The sequence below is a fragment of the Phymastichus coffea genome, unplaced genomic scaffold (assembly GCF_024137745.1).
Source record: "Phymastichus coffea isolate CEN01 unplaced genomic scaffold, Cenicafe_Pcof_1.1 PCOF00032, whole genome shotgun sequence".
Classification (NCBI taxonomy): Eukaryota; Metazoa; Arthropoda; class Insecta; order Hymenoptera; family Eulophidae; genus Phymastichus; species Phymastichus coffea.
Window position 1 is genome coordinate 554,285 of NW_026706843.1, and position 25,133 is coordinate 579,417.

The 25,133-nt window shown below is 35.2% G+C and overlaps 1 protein-coding gene across 7 annotated transcripts in view; it reads left to right on the forward strand.

Annotated features, from left to right (window-relative positions):
• LOC131663269 (high-affinity choline transporter 1) overlaps positions 1-24,353 on the forward strand; it is a 410,533-nt gene extending 386,180 nt beyond the window's left edge. For 4 of the 7 annotated variants that reach the window (XM_058933576.1, XM_058933575.1, XM_058933577.1 and 1 more), the window contains 3 exons: positions 21,371-21,588; positions 21,677-22,156; positions 22,281-24,349. In XM_058933576.1, coding sequence (XP_058789559.1) covers positions 21,371-21,588; positions 21,677-22,156; positions 22,281-22,523 — 941 coding nt within the window. In that variant the 3' untranslated portion in view covers positions 22,524-24,349. Of the gene's footprint in view, positions 1-21,370; positions 21,589-21,676; positions 22,157-22,280 lie in introns of all 7 variants that reach the window. The other 3 variants (XM_058933580.1, XM_058933581.1, XM_058933582.1) reach the window with 1 other exon arrangement.
• Positions 24,354-25,133: the final 780 nt, after the last annotated feature.

Sequence of the window (25,133 nt, forward strand, 5' to 3'; positions counted from 1 at the left end):
GGTTCGCGATATATACGTTCGCGGGTTCGTCTGGGCCCTGATATCGGCCTTGGACCTCTTTGGTTAGACGCTGCTGCTGTTGCCTGCTAGTTCCAAACCATGCTCTGGCGTCTGCCTCGAAATCCGCGTAGGAGAACCATTCATTCCGCATCGCCTCAAACCAGACGAGGGCAGGACCGGTGAGTAGCTCGGAGACAGCTGTGAGCATCTCGTCTTCCGTAAGTCCAGCGCTGCTCCTCGAGTTGTCTAACCTTGTTAAGAAGGTGTCGATGCTCGCGTTGCCTTCTCCGGAGAACCTGAGCTTCCATCCCCTGACGATGCGGCCGACGTCCCTTGTTGTCGATAACGGGCTTGACGTCTGTTGGGATGACCACATGCTCGGCGGGTGGTTGTTCACTTCAGCATTAACTCCACCGAGTTGATGCTGTCCACCCTCTCCGAAAGGGGGCGTTCGGCGGGGGGTCCTGCCGGGGGCCCCCGTGGGCCTCAGTCCGGGTCCGGCTGGAGTGCTCTGGGGTAGCCTTGCGTCGTAGTGGCATGTGAATGTGTCCTGGAATGCGACGCTCCTGCGCGTGTTTTCGGGTTGCGGTTCCTCATTGGAACTGTTCGACTCGTCTAGCCGCATAATTTTGTTTACGGCATTCTCCAGTTCCGTAATCCTGGTTGCTAGGTTGTCCATGTGTTCCTGCACCCTGATGTTGGTCTGGACGATTTCTTGCATTACTTGGGTTAGGTCAGACGCATTTCTATTTCTTGAATCTTGTACCTCCCATTTTCTCTCATGTTCCCTGGACCGGAAGATGAGGTCTTGTATCATCACTGCGAATGCCGGCGGGAGTTTAAACTGGTATCCTTCGTCAGTTGTTATAGTAATTTCCTTCTTACTATTTGATTTTTCTCCGCTGTCCAGGGCATTCGCGATGTTTATCGCGGTTTTTTGAACTCGCGATATTACGTCCGCACTCTGTAGTAGTTGGGCTAGCGGGTGTTCTCCTTCCTGCTCGGATGCTGTGTGTTCCTGGCATAGGGACGCAATTAGCTCCGAGCGTAGGGCGGCTCTTTTGGCTGGACTGCTGTTTTGGTGTTCGACTTCCGCGAAATCTGCTGCGGAATAGTCGCCGAGTAGCCAGTTGTGCAGTCGTGCAGCTCTCGAGAGCTTGCTCCCGCTAGTCTTGAGCTCCAGCTGGTCGAGGTATTCTTCTATTTCCTCCTCCTGGAGCGTCCATACCCAATTTTCCACTTCGGTTTGAGTGCGGTCCATAATTGCTGTTTGTTCGCTTGCAGTTAAATTCTATGTAAAATTTACAATTGTGTTACGCGGGTGCGAGTGTTGCGTTATAATTCGTACGTCGAATGAAAAAAAAATTATAAAATTTTATTAGCCGACACTGGGCTTGATCAACGGCGTTTTATGAATTATTTGCCGAAAGATTCTTCGCTCGTTAGTACGCAATATAATTATCCTACCTATCAGACGCACTAACTGTTTGTTAGTACGGCTGTGTGAGTTAGTATTCGAAATATTGTAACGAGCGTTGCGCGTAATCACCAACAACCGCTTTTAATAATAAAAAAAACTTTTACGTTACGACAATGACAAATAAAATTATTCGATTAAATTAATTTCGTTTGAAAATTGCCGGTGTTAGTTTTCCCCGGGCCAACGGGTATAATATTATCTACGGCAACTTTCAAAATTCGTTGGTGTTTACGCTCGAGAATCTTTCGGTCGCACTTGCACGCGTTCACAGTCAATGTTTACAATTTTTCGCCGCGGCGGGCCTTCGCAAGCTAGCTAACGGGCTTTGTTTACTATTGTGGCTTTCGGTGTCGAGTTGACTACACTTGACTGCCACCTGAGCTACTGGTTGACCGAGCGCAAGGTTAATATTAAGAACCGGTGTTTTGAACAATCAGAAACACCGTAGGTTCTTTAACGTTGGGCGCCATGTAACGGGGGTGAAACCGTTTAATTATTATATCGCGTAATTACATTAAGGGACACGCGTAAATCATCAATGCTCGCTACTATTCCGGGAGAGCACGAGAAAGTATGCGCCAGTCAACCGATAATCATTAATAACCTGTATAAAATTGAGTGGAAGCTATGTGAGATGAGAGATTCAATGAAAATACTTGTTAGTAATGTAAATCGGGTCTTTTATTATCCCTCAAAATTCACAAAAGGTCGGCCCGCGCGTTTGTTTACATGCACGCTCGCTCGTCGACAACACGCTTTGCCGGTACGCTCGCTGTTCTTTGTTACTAGAGCCGTTACATGCACGCATTGAATGTTAGAATCGAGTTATTATTTGTATGATCGCGATCGCGAAATTAAGCTGGCCAGCTTACCTTTTACTTGCAGGCGATCGGAGAAAAACTACGACAGGTCGCACAGCACGGAACAGTTTTAATATTGTTTTTGTTCGCGGATCGCGAGTGCGCGCACACACTGGTTTCGCCCTCGATGGCGAAACCTCACACACTCTCTCTCTCTCTCGTTCTGGCCTCTGGCTCGTACTCGACAGCTCCTTGGCGGCTGCACTCCTGGATCACTAATTGCTGTTGTTTTCAAAGCGTACGGATGTCAAGGGCACGTGAATCGATGGAACGATAGCGTAAGCGGACGGACACTATGATGGTCGATGCTTCACTGGTTCAAATTCGTTCGCACGCGTTCCGTCTGCTCGCGTGCCGAATTCCTTCGTTACCGATTCTGCCCCCCCGGCAGGTGCTGCCCTCACAGGCAGCAATTATGCTAAATGGTCAGCGCTAATTTGACGTTTACCGTCACAAGCTATTGCTCATCTAATTCAACTTTAATTCCGTGTATATAGGTTTAGACAAAGTCATTTTTACCTCGTAATTACCATTTGATACCTCAAGAGATAAACATTTTTGACGTTTCAAAATTTTGGTGTGGAAATATCCAGACTTAAAGAGACTAGAAAGCCAATTGATTCGGCAAACTCGTGAATTTTGTACTGCTCCTTCCACAAAAACTTATTACATAATTCAGAAGTCTTTTTGATTGAAGTAAGCTAACACAGATCCACAAAAAAATGAACTTGTATGTTCATCAACAAAAGATATGTACTCCTATGTATTTTTGCGCGCTGAGTACGAATCTTGCATTCGTAGAAATCAGCAATAACCAATACAAGATATCTGTCTATTAAGTTTTGGAGGCACTGAATCCAAATCCGATATTTATTTTTCTCTATGAGGGAAGTTTGAAGGTAAGTTCAAGGTCAAAGCTTTTTACTCTAAGAAGAATGAATTTTTGACTGCAGATTCTGAAAGAGCGGGAAATTTTACGTCCAGATAGTTATTCAATTTTTTTTAATATAACCATTGAGGTCATATACAGGTCACTTAATCTTGTTGGATGGAGGATTCCTATGACAATAAGATAATGGATTTTCATGGGGCAAACTATTATGTTGTTATGTTTTTATGGTCGCCGAATTCAAATCCGATGTCCGTTTGTCTCCATTAGGCAGGATTGGAGGTCGTTTGAATGTCAAATCCTTGACAATTAGTGAAATCGAGTCAGTTATTATTCTGACATTTTTTTTCGGCCGCCAAATCCAAATATAAAGACCGCTTAGTACCTCAGGGTCGTCCTAAGATAAATTATACATTTTTTTACTAAAAAGGAAATTTTTACTACAGATTCAGGAAAAATGGAAAATTTTACATTTTAATGAATGATGTACAATAAATTAGTATTTGAGAAAAATAGTGAAACTGACCAACCGTCGTATGACAAACAGACACACACGGAGACATGGGTATCATGTATTACAAAACTCATGATTTTCTTTTGTTCTTGTTTTTATCTTCGAACGATCGGTGTAGGGGATTCCGCTTTCTTTTCTTTCCGTCAATATGTTCTCTTTTTAATGTCCAACAATAGTCCGCTATCATATTAATATCCCATCGGCCCTGGTATCGCTATTACATTATTTTAATATCTTGGTGATACCGTTTCCCTTGTTCTTCGCTAGACTCTCCAAGATTTTGTGGAAAGTAGTTTAAGTGTGAATGTAGAAAGTGTAGCTTGTAATTCATCAAACAACCCAAACTATTGTAATTTTAAAGTAAGTCTTCAACTAGTTTTTTGTAGTTCTCGCTCTTGTGATTCCCTAAGAAGTTTTCCACTACATCCTTGAAGCTAATCCATGCTGTTTTCGCTTTATCATCCATCTTGTCTGTGAATGCTTTATACAAGACCTTCTACAAATATACCTTCTTTCAATTTAGTGTCAGATTTGTTCCCAGGTACGAGAAACATTGACCTTCTTTATACCACGCTTTAACAAATTGTTTTATTAAACCAAGTTTAATATGGAGAGGAGGAAGAAGGGTCTTAGATGATTCTACTAATGGCTTGTTAATGATGTTATCCTTACGGGGTTCGAACGTTGATCTAGCAGGCCATTCTGCTTTTACATAATGATTCTTATGATACCTGCTATCCCGCATACATAAGAAATATGGAAACTTTGCGAAACCTTAGCTGACCTAGCATCATGGTAAGAATCTTGAAATCACCACAGATTAGCCAGTTGTGTTCCTTGTATTTTATTTAATACTAACTTAACATTTTTGTAATCTTCTTTCAGGGTAACCGAATGGGCTACAAATATTGGAAAATATTTATTAGTGTTATGTAATAGTACAGCCTTCAGGCTTCGCTTAGAAGAATACAGAAATAATGTCCATTCCTCAGATTTATAAAAATCCGTCTTAAATTCGTCAATCAGGCCCTTAACATTGTTACAATGTAGGAGATCATTTTCCGCAGAGAAATATTTTCTGAAGTCTTTTTCTCTATTCCGATAGTAAGAACATTTAGTACTTTTCGTCAGTAAATTTTTTTCCTTCAACCTCGAAGCAAGTAACTCTACTCCCTTCTTTGACTAATTAATTTCCGGAAAACGAAAAGCAAAAAAAAAAGACGTTTTCCGCCGTCACCACGTGGAAGTACCCAGGGTTGCAGCACACGATTATTTCGGGAGTATGATAAAAAAAATAAATAAAGGTCACAACTAGGTGTAAAATTTGCCATTTTTCCTGAATCTGTGGTAAAAATTTTCTTTCTCAGTAAAAAAATGTATATTTGACCCTGAGGTACTAAGCGGTCTTTATATTTGGATTTAGCGGCCTAAATACTATGTCAGAATAATAACTTGACTCGTTTTGACTAATTGTCGAGGATTTGACCTTCAAACGACCTCCAATCCGGCCTGATGGAGATAAACGGACACCGGATTTGGATTCGGCGATCATGAAAACATAACGACATAATAGTTTGCCCTATGAAAATCCATTATCTTATTGTCATAGGAATCCTCCATCCAACAAGATTAAGTTACCTTTATATGACCTTAAGGGTTATATTAAAAAAAATTGAATATCTATCTGGACGTAACATTTCCCGCTCTTTCAGAATCTGCAGTCAAAAATTCATTTTTCCTAGAGTAAACAGCTTTGACTTTGAACTAACCTTCAAACTTACCTCATGGAGAAAAACAAATACCGGATTTAAACTCAGCGACCCCAAAAACTTAACAGACAGATGTCTTGTATTAGTTGTTGCTGATTTCTGCAATGTGACCTTCAAATGCCCTTGAACCCGACGTGCTGAGGTTAAACGAATGCCAGATTCGGACTCAGCGCGCAAAAATACGTAGGAGTACATAGCTTATGTCGATGGACATACAAGTTCATTTATTGCGCAGACCGATTTGCCATTTTCCAATTTAAATTTGTTTTTTCAAATAAGTGATTTCTTCATTTACTCGTCCAATCTCTTTTGTTATTGCCGCAGTATCCTCCTTTTCAAAAGACATTCTCAGTGGTCGAGTTAAACGAATGCTTTGAGGTGTAGGGTTTAACCAACCATAATTATCGTTATAACTATTGGCAATTTGAATAACATTAAAACAGGTAACAAAAAGAGACTGCTGAGCACTGGTAATATTTTCATCTGGACTATTAGATTTTTGTTGAGGATTCAAATGATTAGCAGAGCTATGAAAGCCAAGATTTACTGTCATTTCTAAATTCAATAAACTCATATCGTCCCAATCTTTTGCCTCACTGTTAGCTAAGCGTTCAACAGTTTTATTTAAAATAGCTTGCAAGTTTACTATGATTTCAGTTTCGGGCTCAACCTCTGTCCCAATAAGACATTCTTTTTTGGCCGCCTCTATCTCCAAATAAGGTGGGAAAATCGAACAATTTTTCGATTTACAATATGCTACCAACCCTTTGTATTGACGCACACTATAGTCATAGTCTAAATAAAATGCTAAAGCAGAATCTTTATCATGCCGAATTATTGAACTCTCATTTTCTTCATTTTTATCAATTCGTGAATTAATATTACACTTTGATTTGCAATTTGCAAAGCCCGTTCTAATAGTGCGATGTCATTATTACATTGAGTTGCAATTTCTTCAGCTCTTCTATTAAAAGTTGATATAGAGACATTAGATTTCATATTCTTGCTTTTCCTACCAGTGCGCACTGTTTGCCAAACTCTTTTGCGAGGCCTTCCTTTTCTATTATGTGCTTTTGTTTTGGGCCTTTTTTTTGTTCGACCCATGATGTCTAATATTGTGAACTGTAAATGTAAATCTAGATAAAGAGCGTTTTTTCACATTAATTGTTTATAATACACATATTAATAAATAAATTTATGCAATTTCTCATCAAATATTGATAAGTTAGATTTGCAAGAGTCTAAAAAATATATATGTGCACGTATAGAAATTAAAAATTTAATGGAAATATAAAAGAAACCGAGACAAAAAAAGTTGTACTTATATGTACCATTACCATTCAATGGGTTAAATATATTGTATATGAATGCTTTAAGAAGCTTTTTTATAGATTTTTATACAATTTTTTTTCTTTTTGTCCCGTAATCTTGATTTTTGCTAGTATCTTTTGAATCGTTTATGCGTGGATTAATTAAACCACATTATAATTTTCTGGACTTGTGATTCACTTATGGTAATACCTACCAAATTTTATGTAGCCAAATAATATATTTCTATCTTGAAGTAACAAATTTTCTTTATTGCCAAGAAAAAATATTGAATATGAAATATGATCTTGAATGGCACACACGATTGAAAACTCAGGCTCAAATATATGAACGACTTACGAGACTCGTGACCTTAGCAAACTATAGTGTGTAAATAACAACCAGAGAGGCACACTCTACAAATTCCTTTTTTACTTGCAGTACCTACCTTCTATAGTTGTCATGACACTGCCAAGGCCATAGCATTCATGTATATATATTCACGTGTATTGATTTTGATTGATTCGCTGAATCTGAACCTAAAGTAGAATCGCTTCGTAATGCTTCGTTCATTTTGTAATCGCGAATTAGCCGTATTTTAAGGAGTATTTCGCATTAAAAATGATAAGGGAACGTGGTAGGCCACTTCTGACTACGGAGTGGTGTTCAGCGGGAAAAATTACATAGAAATAATCTATATAATATGCTTGTTATACATATTTTCTGTTTTGTGTGCTGAGATTATAGACTCGTTGAAAATGTTGATACTTTGACGTAATTTTTTTTGTTCAAAAATAAATAAAAAAAAATTTTGAATGACAGGTTATTATTTGTTATTGAAAAAGCTACAAAATGGCCTATTGACTTTTTAAAAAAAAATTACTAAACCATATTTAAAACTCGAAAAACTCTTTTTTCTTGAGAAAATTTGAACTTTGACCTTCATTTTGAAGGTCAAAAGTTTAAGTGATTCATACGCGACCATTTCTCCTTTATTCTACATCATTTCAGCTTTAAAATGCCGTTGGATTCATTTCGCTAGGGGTATTGGTTCGCGATTTATTTCATTTTGGAGATTTGTTTCTGATTTGGAACACTGTGCGTCGTATAGTAAAATATTAAAAAAGAATGATAGTATCAAAAATCTAAAATTTTTATTTAAAAAAACTATTGGTTTTGAATCTGTAGAATTTTCCCAGTCTCGCAACGGTAAGACAACATCTTTCATTAATTCATCGACTTTGAACGTTATCAAATCAGGGTGCTATCGAGTTCGAAATCGATAAGTCCATGCTGTAACCATAAACGCACACTCTGTAATTGATACTTTGCATGGAAGACATGGAACAAATATCAATTGTTTTAGATAGAGTTGATAACTGGTATTAGTTCTAAACATTATCATTTGGAGTCAAATATCTATAGTCAAATAACTATAGTTAGAAGACTATTTGATTATCTTGATTTTCTTTAGGAGACTTGTCCAAAGAGCAAGATTCAGAAACCTGAAAAATTTATAGATATCAATAATACCAAAATATTAATATTGAAATTATGCAAAGTTTGATTGTATATTTGACTCCAAATGATAATATTTAGAACTAATACGTTAATTTACTTGCACATGTATTATTTCGTTATAATATTAAATCAATTGCGTACTCACATGTTTCTGTAAAAATAATTTTTTATACTTTGTCAAAAAAGTTCTACTTGGTCCGCTGGTGAAATATTTCTTACATCTGTATATGACAGAGTTTTAACTTGATTATGTATGCTTTCTTTTGTAAAACTACTTAGTATACCAATACTTATTTCAGTTAGAATGATTGCTGGTGAAATAATGTTCACGCTCGAAGTCAAGTTTAAGCAATAGTTCATTAATGTCCATTTTTAATAACTTTTAATGATAAGCAAGTCACGAGTGAGTTTATTTGAATTTCTGATCGATAGCGGACAATACTTCCATTTGAAGGTTAGGCGACCGCGTGACGGGGTGTGATATACAGTGCCGCATACACAGTCATAACAACAGAGAACATAATTATATAAACTACAATTAATGATTTAGTTTAACCGAATAAAGGTGAGTTGTTTGATAGGAGAATTCTTCTCGGTTTAACGTCACCGCTATTAGTCTGACCAGTTTTGATGATCAAAACAACAGAAGTTGTTGTTACTGTATTTCAACTGAGCCTTGCTGTTAAATTTATAGCATGATATTTCAAACCGACTGCTTGCTTGTTGATATAACAGCCGTCAGTTGATTCGACGACGGATCAGTTGAATCAACTGTATAGTCTGAGCCGTCGTTGAATCAACTGTATATTCTGTTAATACAATCATTGTTTTTTCGCAGTATAGTAAATCAAGCTATGGTTTCCAGTGTATTTCTATTCGTGAAATTCGACATTAACGTAGAACTGATGGTATCAATTTTTGTTTTTTATTACAGTGGACACGTCTAGCGCATTTCCCGCATTCATGTCACCTTTTTCATTTTTTTTATGTCATCTTATGGGCTATTCATAAACCAATAGTTTTTCAAATGAACTTAAATACTCCAAAACATGATGAAATATATATACCGGGTGTTCCAGACAATCCGTACAGCCATTTTAAAATCGAAAATTCGTATTTTTGTGAAAAATGTTTCAGATGAAAGTTGTTTACGACAAAGGGGGCCATCTATCTGTATAATTAGTTTTGACCTTCAACATCGTTTTCAAGGTCATTTGAAGGTCGAATGGTTTTTTTTAAATGGGAACCCCTATTTTTGACACCGGATTCGAAAAGAGAGGAAAATTTTACGTCCAAACGGTATTTTAAAATTTTTTTTCATGGCCTTGAGAAGGTCGATTTAAGGTCAAATGCTTGAAAAACTGCCTAAAAGCGTTATTTTAATTTTTAAGATATCGAAAAATGACCTCTACAAAATTTGTTCAGAACAGAGTGGGCCACCTAATGCACCAAAAATCTTTGACCTTTAACCTCATTTTGAAGGTCATTTCAAGGTCGAAGTGTTTTTTGTAATGGAAACCCCTCTTTTTGACCCCGGATTCGCACATAGCGCGAAATCCGACGTTTGGATAAGGTATTATGTTGAGTTCCGCGCTATGTGCGAATCCGGGGTCACAAAGAGGGGTTTCCATTACAAAAAACACTTCGACCATGAAATGACCTTCAAAATGAGGTTAAAGGTCAAAGATTTTTGGTGCATTGGGTGGCCCACTCTGTTCTGAACAAATTTTGTAGAGGTCATTTTTCGATATCTTAAAAATTAAAAAAAATGCTTTTAGACAGTTTTTTAAGCATTTGACCTTAAATCGACCTTCTCAAGGTCATGAAAAAAGTTTAAACATACCGTTTTGGACGTAAAATTTTCCGCTCTTTCCGAATCCGGTGTCAAAAATAGGGGTTCCCATTTAAAAAAAACCATTCGACCTTCAAATGACCTTGAAAACAATGTTGAAGGTCAAAACTAATTATACAGATAGATGGCCCCCTTTGTCGTAAACAACTTTCATCTGAAACATTTTTCACAAAAATACGAATTTTCGATTTTAAAATGGCTGTACGGATGGTCTGGAACACCCGGTACAGGGTGTACCATTTTAACTTTCGGATGAAGATTACTTGGAAATTTCATGGGTATCGGAAAAAATGTTTCAGATGAATGTTTCTCAACTTTGAGGGGGCCATATTATGGTGACCTTTTCATGACCTTGAAGGCCATTTTTAAGGTCATTTCAAGGTTAAATTCATTTTTTTAAATAGCAACCCCTATTTTTGACACCGGATTCGGAAAGAGCGGGAAATTTTAAACTTTTTTCATGACCTTGAGAAGGTCAATTTAAGGTCAATTACTTGACAAACTGGCTACGGGTGATTTTTTTAATATTTAAGATAGCGGAAAATGACCTCTACAAAATTTGTACATAATAGAGTCGGGCCCCTGAGGGTATCAACAACTTTAACCTTGAACTTTATCTACAAGGTCATTTCAAGGTCAAAGTGTTTTTTTTAATGGGGCCCCTATTTTTGACATTGAATTTGAAAAAAGCGAAAAGTTTTAAATGTAAACTCACATTTTAAACTTTTTACAATTACCTTTAGAAGATCAAATCAAGGGTAAATACTGAAAATTTCTCTAAAAATCGTTTACTTTAAGCTTTTAAAGTTTATGAACGAGTAAATATTAAGATGAACTGGTGAACCAATGACCTTGTTTTTTGCTCTTGAATGCAGTTTTCAAGATTATTTTTAGATCAAAGTAATGTTTTTTATGGCAACGCCTATCTCTGACACCGGATCACCACGATTGGAAACAATAATAATTTTTAGGCTCTAAATAACTAAATTATTATTTTTAAATTGTAACAAAATAACGTAAAATTGAACATGAAATAATTGTCAAAAAATAATGATCTAGGCTATTAATTAATATTACTAAACTAATATTTTAAAATTATAAATTTGGCTCGAGTGTAGTTCAATGTGTTTACGACGGTACGTGTTTATTTTCACTGTCAGTGCTTTTCGTTAATAATAATTGTTACTCAATCAACTGTCAAGAATTGAGTTGGCATCCCGTATTAGAAAATTTGCTATGACTAGTATTGTTATGTGCGCTTCATGCAATCTTTCTTAGGAAGCATGATTCTTTCGGCGTGTCTTAGTTTCTACGATACTATTTTTTTCCTCATTATTAAAATAATATAACTTCCGCAAGTTTTTGAATTTGCGATATTTTGAAAAAATATGGCAAATTATTCAGCAAATGAATGCGTTGAAATACTACTGATTCTTGGAGAATGCCGTCGTTATTATACTGCTGCTGCTCGGCTGTATACCAAACGTTTTCCCAACCAGCGTCATCCGAGCGATATGTAAATAAGAAATATTGAAAGACGCTGTCGTACAAATGAGCTACATCGACAGAGACGTAGACAAAGAAATTTAAATAGTAATGATGGAAGACTTATTACCGTATTGGCTATGGTTCATTTAAACCCTCATATAAGTACAAGAACAATTGAACGTCAAATCGGAATTCCTCATTCTACAGCTCATCGTATGTTAAGATCAGTGCGTTACCCCCCATATCATATTACACTGCATCAGAAGTTGAATGAAAATGACTATTTACTCAGAATGGATTTCTGTAGATGGACGCTCAATCAACTAAATGAGGATCCAGATTTTTTTTGAAATGTTTCTTTTGGTGATGAGGCTACCTTTAAAAGTGATGGTACCCTTAATAGACATAATTCTCACTACTGGTCTCCTGTTAATTCTCATTGGCATCGAGAAGTAATTAATCAACATCGCTGGAACGTTAATGTTTGGGTCGGAATCTGTAATGGGCAGATCGTTGGCCCGCATTTTTTTAATGGCACTGTCAACGCTAATAGATATATCGACTTTCTGGAAAATGATCTACCTGGATATTTGGAAAACATTCCGCTGAATGTTCGACAGCAAATGTGGTGGCTACAAGATGGTGCTCCAACTTATTTTGAAATAAATGTGAGAGCATTTATAAATAATCAATTCCCAAATCGTTGGATAGGTCGTGCTGGGCCAGTTCCTTGGCCATCAAGGTCACCGGACCTTAATCCATTAGATAGTTATTTCTGTGGATATTGTATAAATGTCGTTTACGAAGACGCGCCTACGACTAAATTAGATATGATCGCGAGGATCAGAAGAGCTTGTGCAGCAGTCACTCACGAAATACTTGAAAATGTTATGAATAATTACACAGGCCAACAAGGTTTCAGAACCAGAGACCAGACATAGTACACCCGAAGGATTTTGATGCGCTGAATCTAAATCCGAGCTCAGAATTGCGCCAGCACATCAGGATTTTCAGATATCCTAACCTAAAAGTGCGAAAATCAAGTTTTTTTTGGCTATATACGGTACCTTATGACATTGCGAATAATTTTTTCATGCAAAACTGACAATGTCATCTGAAAGAGCAACTCTTGGTCTACAAAACGCACTTCCGATTTTTGTTTTTATGTCTTTTGGTAATGGAGATATCATCGTTTGAAATTTAACACCTATGAATTTGTTTATAATGCGACACTACAGAACGAGTGACTAGACATAGTACACCCAAAGGATTTTAGTGCGCTGAATCCAAATCCGAGCTCAGAATTGTGCTAGTACGTCAGGATTTTGAGATATCCTAACCTAAAAGTGCGAAAGTCAAGTTTTTTTGGCTATATACGGTACCTTATGACATTGTGAATAAATTTTTTCATGCAAAACTGACAACGGCATCTGAAAGAACAACTCTTGGTCTACAAAATGCACTACCGATTTTTGTTTTTATGTCTTTTGGTAATGGAGATATCATCGTTTGAAATTTAACACCTATGAATTTGTTTATACTGCGACACTACAGAATGAGTGACTAGACATAGTACACCCAAAGGATTTTAGTGCGCTGAATCCAAATCCGAGCTCAGAATTGCGCTAGTACGTCAGGATTTTGAGATATCCTAACCTAAAAGTGCGAAAGTCAAGTTTTTTTGGCTATATACGGTACCTTATGACATTGTGAATAAATTTTTTCATGCAAAACTGACAACGGCATCTGAAAGAACAACTCTTGGTCTACAAAATGCACTACCGATTTTTGTTTTTATGTCTTTTGGAAATGGAGATATCATCGTTTGAAATTTAACACCTATGAATTTGTTTATACTGCGACACTACAGAATGAGTGACTAGACATAGTACACCCAAAGGATTTTAGTGCGCTGAATCCAAATCCGAGCTCAGAATTGCGCTAGTACGTCAGGATTTTGAAATATCCTAACCTAAAAGTGCGAAAGTCAAGTTTTTTTGGCTATATACGGTACCTTATGACATTGTGAATAAATTTTTTCATGCAAAACTGACAACGGCATCTGAAAGAACAACTCTTGGTCTACAAAATGCACTACCGATTTTTGTTTTTATGTCTTTTGGTAATGGAGATATCATCGTTTGAAATTTAACACCTATGAATTTGTTTATAATGCGACACTACAGAACGAGTGACTAGACATAGTACACCCAAAGGATTTTAGTGCGCTGAATCCAAATCCGAGCACAGAATTGCGCTAGTACGTCAGGATTTTGAGATATCCTAACCTAAAAGTGCGAACGTCAAGTTTTTTTGGCTATATACGGTACCTTATGACATTGCGAATAATTTTTTCATGCAAAACTGACAACGCCTTCTAAAAGAGCAACTATTGGCCGACAAAATGCATTACCGATTTTTGTTTTTATGTCTTTTGGTAATGGAGATATCATCGTTTGAAATTTAACACCTATGAATTTGTTTATACTGCGACACTACAGAACGAGTGACTAGACATAGTACACCCAAAGGATTTTAGTGCGCTGAATCCAAATCCGAGCTCAGAATTGCGATAGTACGTCAGGATTTTGAAATATCCTAACCTAAAAGTGCGAAAATCAAGTTTTTTTGGCTATATACGGTACCTTATGACATTGTGAATAAATTTTTTCATGCAAAACTGACAACGCCATCTAAAAGAGCAACTATTGGCCGACAAAATGCATTACCGATTTTTTTATGTCTTTTTCCAGCAGAGATATCGTCAATTGAAATGTGCCATTCATCAATTGATTTATACTGGAGTATGAAGAATCTTGATTTTTTTTTGCTATCTTCAGTAGTAGGAAAAACTTACACTGGCATATAAAGGTCTACCATTTTACTAATTTCAATAATTAACTTAAGTGCGCTATAACCTGCAAGCTCAAAATCACGGCAAGTAAACCTAAATAGGCTATAACCTGCTACAGGTTAATTTAAGCGCGCTATAATCCGCAACAGGTACATTGAGTACGATATAACTTGCAAACTAGAATCCACGACAGTATAACCTATGTGCGCAGTAACCTTCAAGCTCTAGACCAGTACAGGTGAACTTACTTTCACTATGATCTGCGAGCGCTAAATTCACAACAGGTTAAACTAAATGCAGTGAACAATGAAGGTCCAGCACAGGACAAATTAATTTAAGTGGACTGTAATCCATAGCATTTCAACCTAAGCTCTAATGTAGTTAGAGAGGTTACACTAAGAAGCTGACAATCTTTAGAATGTATATTCTTAAACCTATAACCGCCAATTCTGTGATGTTATGCTTTCTTTTTGTGAAAACGTTGGCGCTTCATTTCAAACGATCGTTGAAGAGATTTACGTTTGTGACTAGTAGGGTTATTATCATCTCTTTTCAATGACCAGCAGTAGTCGGCCATTATTTTTTCGTCCCACCTTCCTTGGTAGTGTTGTTTCTTTTGTTTAAAGTCTTGGTGAAATCGTTCACCCATCTCCTCACTATATGCTCCAAGATTTTCTGGGAAATAGTCCAAATGATAATGAAGGAAATGTATTTTAAGGTTCATTAGACAACCCATTTTTCGGAAATTCTGTAACATGTTGGACACAATAGTTTCAAACTGCGGGTCTCGTTTATTGCCTAAAAATTTTTCTGTAACATCTTTGAAGCTCAACCAAGCATTCTTTTCAACGAGAGTCATGGTTTCGATAAATGTATCATCTTTCATGAGTTTTCGTATATCAGGCCCAACGAAAATGCCTTCCTTAATTTTTGTATCACTCAATTTCGGAAATGTGGCTTTCAAATGATTGAAACATTTATCTTCTTTATTCAAGGCTTTCACAAACTGTTTCATTAAACCTAATTTGATGTGAAGTGGTGGCAGTAATACTCTCTCTCTCTATCAACAAGACCTACGTAGGCGACATTATGAGAACCTATTTTCCATTTTGATTTTGTGGGCCATTTTTTTGTTACCCAATGCTTATCTCTTGCACGGCTGTCCCAAAGGCAGAGGAAACACGGAAATTTGGTATTTCCCGATTGCAAGCCAACTATAAGATTTATCATCTTAAAGTCACCACAAAAAAGCCAATTGTGAGTCTTGTAATTTATTTTTTCCAGTAGAAATTAAAAACTATTGTATGATTCTTTTAGTGCAGTTGAAGTGCCGCATACTTATTTCCGTTGTGTAGTAACACAGCTTTGAGACTTTGTGTAGAAGAACCAATGAAGAGACGCCAGTTTTCTGGCTTGTACAAATCTTGGATATACAAGTTAACCAATTCTTCGATGTTATTACAGTACACCATCACATCCTCCATTGTAAAGTACTTTATAAACGCCTCTTCTCGGTTTCTGTAAATTGACACTTTTGTTCCAGGTAATAATAGCTTCCTTTCTTAGAGTCTTAAAGCACAGAGTTTAGCTTTATCCTTTGGAAGATTGAGGTCTCGAATAAAATCATTTAACGAACTTTGGTTAAAAAGCTTAGGACTCTCGTCATCAGAACTATCTTCAAAAGAGACATCTTTAGTTGTATCAATATCCATCAGTTCAACTTTTGCCGAACCAACTTCTTTTCCGGGTTTACTTACTTTTCCTACTTTGGCTGGTGTTACACTCGCTACCGCAGGGTAGATGATTTTATTTGAATTTTGTTTATTGAAACCCGCTGTATTACATAAGCAGAAGTAACAATCAGTTTCATGGTCCTTGGGCTCACGCCAGATGGTCGGTTCAATAACAGTCATATTGCTGCTATTATCATCCTACTTCAACATAGCAAGTTGCAAGAATTACAAATTGAAGATGGTACCCATGTCTTATCTAAATTGTCGATCGCAACCTTATAACATTTCATATATAGAGTTTTGATTGAATCATTAATCGATCGTTGATAAGAAGTTGTTTCAAACTTCCCATAAACATAACAAAATGTATCAATTTCTCTTGCACAAGGGCATCTGGAACTCATTTTTCTTATAATAAATAACAAAGAGGATAAAAAATGTTCTTATGATAAATATTCTTATAATAAATAAAGTAGAAGAAAATAAGATAATAGCATTTACAGGAAATTCAACCGTTAGCCCACCACTCAAACGTGATCTCTAACACGGAAGGATTAGCATGTCACAAAATAAGTTATCTCAGCTTTCACCTATCTCAGCTTCAGCATACAATCATACATTTCAAGTTACGTAATATTCTACATCATCTATCTACAGAATTTCAAAAACGAATGAAAGATTTCACGGTTTTTGATTCCGCTGATCGTATCTGATATCAGATTTGCAAAATGTATTTTATTTCAAAAATTTCTTTAAACAAATTCCTGTATAATAGAATATTTTTGCAAGCTGCACCACATTTCCATGGTTTTGGGGGTTACTAGTCACGAGTTTGATGTCAGATTTGTACATTTAAATTTATTTAAACAAATTATTAAAATTTTTAATTCTAATATTTGTTTGTCTGTCACAGGCCGACAAACTTCAGAACCAAAAACTATACATAACGCACCCGAAGAATTTCGATGCGCTAAATCCAAATCCCAGCTTAGAATTGCGCCAGCACGTCAGTATTCCGAGATATTCTAGAAGGCTATAATCTGCGTGGTCATAACCCTAAATCCGTTAACCCAAAAACCCCCGACCGCTTAACCTTTAACTGCCCCCTTAACCTTAAATCCGTTAACCCTGTAGCCCTGAAACCTGTGACGTTATAACCCTCGATGCCGTTACGCAAATCCCAGTAATTTGCGCCACAAGGAATCCAGGGCTATTGTATCGCAGGTTACAGGATTCCGAGGTGAAGAAATTCGGGGTTAAGTTGGCAGGTTTTATTGCCGCGCTTGTTATAACCTTCTTGGGTTAAAATATTTGGGGCTAAGGGGACGGGGATTGTTGCATCGAAGGTCACAGGGCTCGGGGTTAAGGGATTTAGGGTTAAGTGGGCAAGGCTTATTGCCCCGCAGGTTACAATGCTCCAAGATCAGGGATTTGAGTTATAATAGTCGAAATTCATTGCGTTGCCGTATAAACCAATTGATAAGTAGTACATTTCAATTGACGATAAAAGAAGACATAAACTAAAGATTGTTAGTGCTTTTGTACGATAATAATTGCTTTTTAGATGCCGTAGTCAATTTTGCACGAAAAAAATTATTCGCAATGTTATAAGGTACCGTATATAGCCAAAAAAACTTGATTTTCGCACTTTTAGGTTAGGATATCTCAAAATTCTGACGTACTAAAATCCTTCGGGCGTACTATGTCTGGTTACTCTGGTCTGGTCTGGTGTGTCGCAGTATAAACAAATTCATAGGTGTTAAATTTCAAACGACGATATCTACATTACCAAAAGACATAAAAACAAAAATCTTTAGTGCATTTTGTAGGCCAAGAGTTGCTCTTTCAGATGCCGTTATTAGTTTTGCGTGAAAAAATTTATTCACAATGTTATAAAGTACCGAATGTAGTCAAAATACGTGATTTTCGCACTTTTAGGTTAGGATATCTCAAAATCCTGACGTGCTGGCGCAATTCTGAGCTCGGATTTGGATTCAGCGCATCAAAATCCTTCGAATATATTATGTCCGGTCTCTGGTTCTGAACCTTTGTCTAATTTTGTTGGCCTGTGATCGACGCAGACTGAAAATTTGCTTGGCGAACAATGGAGGACCATTTGAGCATCTTATGTAATTAAATTTTTCAAATATTATTAGTTCATTTCATTCTAATTGAAAGTTTTTTTGTCGATTTGGAAAATATTGTTTAGGTAAATAATTATCATTATTCGTTAAATGAAATCGTTATCGTAATTTTAAGTTTTTTAAGAAACCAAAATTACTGTAAATTTAATAAAGTTACCTTATTCTAAAATCTCTATCAACATTTATTTTTTTCTACCCATCCAACTTTTCCAATTACGAAATCAGAAATTAAAAAGATCGTTTTATGCAATAAGAACCTAAGTGATAGCATTATGATTTGAAGAATTTTCACGCAAATAAAATAAACCAATAATAATTTACCTTAAAAGGTTAAATAGTCCCACAGTAAAATTTATAATTTTATAATATTAGTTTAGTAATATTAAAAGACCTTGGCCTTGAAATGACCTTGAAGATGAAGTTCAAGGTCAAAGTTGTTGATACCCTCAGGGGCTCGACTCTGTTATGTACAAATTTTGTAAAGGTCATTTTCCGATATCTTAAATATTAAAAAAAAATCACCCGTAGCCAGTTTATCAAGTAATTGACCTTAAATCGACCTTCTCAAGGTCATGAAAAAAATTTTGAAATACCGTTTTAGACGTAAAATTTTCCGCTCTTTCTGAATCCGGTGTCAAAAATAGGGGTTGTCATTTAAAAAAATGAATTTAACCTTGAAATGACCTTAAAAATGGCCTTCAAGGTCACGAAAAGGTCACCATAATACTGCCCCCTCGAAGTTGAGAAATATTCATCTGAAACATTTTTTCCGATACCCATGAAATCTCCGAGTAATCTTCATCCGAAAGTTAAAATAGGACACCCTGTATATTTATATAATTTAAAAATGTCGTAACTGTCAACTTTGAATATTAAATAAATAAGTAATCAACTTGTGTTTGGGAGAAGTAAGAAAGTTATTTCAAATTTTAAAATATATAAATATAGAAATAATTGTCAAATAATATTACTTTCAAAGATATTTATTGTGGGTAATCTTATTCATAACTTGATATTATAAACAGCAAACTTTAGTTGACCTTTTACGGTTAAGACGAAATGAATAAACTTACTTAAAATTGATTGTTTGCAAAGATTTTATAGTTAAAAATTCAAATTAATTTATCGTTTTCGTACAAAATAATTATTTGACTAATTACTTAATATTTTGCTTAATATTAATACATATATTTATGTTATTAGTCAATTACAGTCTGCAATTGGAAAATTAGTTCATTTAAAAAACAGTTATATTTCATGTTATTGAACTTCACAATTTATTACAATGAAAACTGTTATTTTAACGATCTTCCCATCTATAATTTTCCAGGATAATTATTATACATTATTTTTTATTACTATTACTATAGCGTCAATAATTTTAAGATTTTTACAGATGACAAAATAATATTATTGGTTAGTAATGATGAATATTTAACATAATCCTAAAACGTAATATCTTATTTTTTCAGACTTATTTCGCGTGCCTAATCACATCAACGACAGTCATATATGCCTGTACTTGATGCGCCATACCACATAACCATCTCTCAGCTAATCACATCATGAATAAAATGCGATACTTTCCAGTCCATCTTCTTTTTTATATAGGATTCTAAAACCAGCGCTTTCTAAATTTGGAATTAGCGCGTTTCCACCTCTGTTGAGCACTCACATACTCGTGTAATATACATATATATTTGCGCATCTCTATATAGGTAGTTCATAAAGCAAAGGTTAGGTAATCGTGCGAAAAAGTAAGAAGACTTGCATAAATTCAAAAACATCAGGCAACGCCCAGTTTAAGACAATATCGTTCATAGAAGGAGTAATCACCAATCAGCATGGTCAATCAGCAGACGTTTTATTTATTGTAAGCGTTGACTGTTAATCCTGTGTTCATAAGAACTCATTTGTTGTGTCAATTCCAACTTGCTTAGTTATATAAATAATTTAAGATATCTTATCGACATCAATTTCAATTTGTTAATTAATAATTATGAAATAGCGATATAGAGCATGAGTTTATGTAGTTTATAATATGGTATATTTCAATGACGACGATTTTTACGGGATTTTTAGTACGTTCTGACTGAAAAATGTCCAAATTTGGACACATCCTTTAATTAATCAATTATGCGTGTAAATCAACGAATTGTATGATTATGAATGAGTGTGCCTTTTGAGTTATAAAGCGCGTGTATTAGACGTTAGTGGTTAGCTTGAATTCTTAATCTTGATCTGATTTGTTTATTTCTTACATTCAATTAATCAAAATATATATAATATTAGTAGAAAACCTTTATGTCGTAAACCCTAACACCAAAGTATCACCAGTTCTTCCTGGGAACCAATAATTTGCTTATACTTTAACCTCCATAAGTCTTGAAATATCACAATTTGATAAAATACATCAAAATGCAAGGTTATCGTTTTTGTTAAAACCAGCATGTTTATAAGTAAAAAAGATTGTCGTAAGCATGAATGATAGAGAACTAAATTAATTTCGGTTAGACAAAAATACACGGACTAATAAAATTAAAAAATTAAGAGCCTGCACCTTTAAGCTTATTCTATACAATATATTTTTTCTGTGTTATTAACCATTTATTAGTTCAAATTTTTACATTCAATAGAATAAATATACTCACAAAGAGGTTAACTGAAATTTTTTTTTATTTAGATGCGTGAAAAAATCTCATCTCTATAGGTCTCCTTTATTATTTAAATAAATAATTTTATATGAATGATTTAAAAACTTCATTTTACTAAGATAAGCTTATTGACTTTTTTTAAAACACAAGTGTTATCAATGACTATAAGAAGAATTTAATTTTCATAATATTCACTGGTATATTATAACTGACATATGGATACATCTTTAATTTTAATGTACTCTATTGCCATCATAAATAAACAGTAATGTTAACGCTCGTTTATCAATAATGAATGTTGCAGCGTGGAACGAAACAGGTTACAAGGGTCCTTATCCATTAACAGAAAAGGAGACAAGCATGATTTTACCAATGGTTCTGCAGTACCTTACACCAGACTTCGTTTCATTTTTTGGTCTGGGAGCCGTATCAGCAGCTGTGATGTCATCAGCGGACAGCAGCATCCTCTCGGCAAGCTCAATGTTCGCCAGAAATGTATATAAACTGATATTTCGCCAAAGGGTAAGTTGTAGTAGGTGGGCTTCAGCAAAGATCTTTATTGAATATATTTTTGGTTTTCTACTACTAATAAAGTTTTTATTGATGTTAGGCTTCGGAAATGGAAATAATCTGGGTGATGCGCACGGGCATAGGGGTAGTAGGAGTTTTGAGCACAATAATGGCTCTAACCATCCCCTCAATTTACGGGTTATGGTCTATGTGCTCAGACCTTGTATATGTGATCCTGTTCCCGCAGCTGTTGATGGTCGTGCATTTCAAACCCTACTGCAACACTTATGGCAGCCTTTCAGCTTATGTAATAGCATTTATTGTACGCATAAGTGGTGGTGAACCAATAATGGGCTTACCTGCCCTCATTCACTATCCCGGCTATGACGAGAAAAATGGAATACAGATGTTTCCTTTCCGAACTATGGCCATGCTCATTTCTCTTGTCACTCTCATTGGCGTTTCCTACGCTACACAGGTGCTCTTCCTGAGTGGCAGACTTGCTCCAGGCTATGATTACTTCCATTGCGTTGTTAATATTCCTGAAGATGTCGAACGGGTCGGCCCTGACCCAGCAGAGGTATTTTTAGTAACTAATGAACATAAAAAAATATTGATAATAGACATACATAAGTAAAAATATAAAAGCAATTAATAATTAACATAACAGAAGAATCGAATTTATTTAATTTTAAATGTTATAGGGTGAACAAATGGCAGTTCTGGCAGCTGGTGCCGGTAGGCTTTACGGCAGCAAGGACGAATCAAACGGGCGAGTGAATCCAGCACTCGAACCGGACTACGACATGGAGCCAGATTACTCAGCAGTACAGCCAGAGCAAGCGATGCCGGTTGGCAGTAGAGAAGACTTTCTTACACAAATTGGAGCACAACAACCTTCGGCCCTCAGTCATACTCGCCAGGTCCACAACAGCACCGCTTTTTAAGCTCGCCTAAACATCTTCTGACTCCGTGTTCGGATGCTGTGACTAACAATAACCGTGGCAACACGGCCACACTTTTCCAATTCATTTAACTACTTTATTTGCATCAAAGAATTAGTTTTTCTATTTTAACATTTCTACGCTTTCTGAAAAAAAAAAGATTTTTCTTTTATTCCTTTATTTTCCTGCATTTTTTCATTTTACTCGTGTGTCTTGGATAAAATTAAGAGATAGTAGTTCAACATAGTAAAATATTTTAATTTTCTTTTTCATTTTTCAAAGCCGTGTTGTCTCTTAGGTCTAGTAAAAATTGTTTTTATTTCAAATTTAAAGTGAAACGTTTTAACTATAACCAGTCTTAAAATTTATCATTACAAATTAAAATATATATTTTATTTCAATGGCGACCATGCAAAATGGTGGCCATTGAAATAAAATATATATTTCAATGGCCACCATTTTGCTGGCTAAATCCAATATTTATGGAAACTGAGTTAACACAATTGAGTTCTTATTGTTTCAGTACCGTTTTGAAATGTATCCATATACAACAAAAACAACATTCGATCTAAATTTCTAAACTTACGATACATAGTCGGTTTTTGTAAACATTTTGGTTAACCAAATAACTTGACCTAAAGTTTGCTTGTGTAGTTAACAAAGTGAATATATTGTTATACTATAATATATTTTGAAAATATAAAAAATTTAAATATTCTAAAATCTATAAAAATCACCATGTACCATAAGATTAGTAAATTTCGTAAAAGTTTTTTCCGTGTAATTGGACAAATTTAACAAACATTTTAATGTGTCTGTTATAAAGCAATTGTTATAATATCATTATAGAGTGCTAAACCGTGCTCTACTATGTGTTTTTGTTAAATAATTTAGTCGAGTAAGCTAAAGAAATTCTTATAGATGTGAAATGGAGAAAATTCATGGTTCATTAATTCAAAATATACAGATGAATCAAATATGACTTCGAAAACATTAATTTAAACAATGATTCCGAAAAAATTTGGATATACTGTTTAAAAGGATCTCAAACATACTTTAAACTATACTACCAAATTCACGATGAAATGTCTTTGCTGTAAACCGGTTTCGCTGGAGCACTACTAAGCTGCTTTCGTAAAATATTAGATTCTAAAAAATAAGTAACAATTACGTATTCTTCAAATACCCGAATCTTGTTTAATAAGAAATATGATTATATTCGGTTATAGCACGCTTCATTATGCGAAGTAAATTAAAACATTTTTGACACTTTATCCCCAAAGTACGTCTTTTCCACACGGTTGGCGAAAAACGACTGTTGAAAATCGTATTTTCCACACGTCGTATCAAAAAATACGGTACGACACATGTTCAGGAATGAGTTTCTCGTCTCCTATGTTTTTTCACCCTCGCTTTGCTCGGGCGTAAATGTTACACAAGACAGGAATCTAGTTTCCCACACTTGTATCGTAATGTACTATTATAATTTATCAACTATTTAGTAACATATCATTTTATAATACACACATACACACGTGAGTATATATGAACTAACTTAAACATATGTGTGGAAGATATATTTGTGTTTGAAGATACGAGGTTTTTGATGAGGTCAAAGTTTCGATCATCAATTGAGTTGTGTGTTACTTATTGTTTATGTTTATTTCCAATTTTTATATTCTTCTCATTAATTTATAATCAGGAATTCTATATTTTCACGTTTTACTCGCGTTAAATAATAATATTCTATTGAAAATATAGTTTGTAAATCTGGCTCCATTTTAAACGCCGCTTGAAATTCTCCGCATAAGTTTCATATAATTACATTAAATTAATTTAAGGTCACAGAACGATTCTAACACTTTTATACTAATTCTAATTCTGACACATCCGTTCAAATATAGATTGCGCAGGTTGAATCTATAGAAATAATAGGCAAGCGTATGAAAAAATAAATTGTTTATACATCCATATAATCTAGCTATTATTATTTCCAATTTACAACAAACTGATATATTACTAAAATAAATAATTTAATTTATAGGGTGTCCAAGACCACCCGTCCACCCCTTGTAGTTTTTCAAAAACACATTTTCAGAAAATATAAAACATACAAAATTTCAGTAAATCAGTCAAGGATTTCAGCGGTGACCTTTAATTTGACCTTGGAAATGATTTTCAAGGGCATCTCAAGGTCAACTTGGTTTTTTTAAATATGAACCCCTACTTTTGACCTTGAATTCTTAAAGAGCACGAAATTTTGAGTCAAAAGTGTTTTTATAATTTTTTTTATTAGAGGCACAGTCTCCGAGAAAAATTTCATTAAGATTTACAATTTAACATGTGAAGCCTTTCAGATAATTACAAGCCATCGGTTTTACGAGTTAAATTACAAATGTTAATAAACTTTCTTTATCGAAACTATGAAACTTCATTATCCATTCGAATACGTTAGATCATATGCGAGGATAGTTTCATACATCAGATCTTTCATGAGAATCGAATACGAGTCATTTTTATATATTTCTTACGTTGCATCTTGAATGAAAATATGTTCAAGTATAAGAAATAGGGGATGAAAATATCCTACGGGATCTAGCGATGGTTCTTACA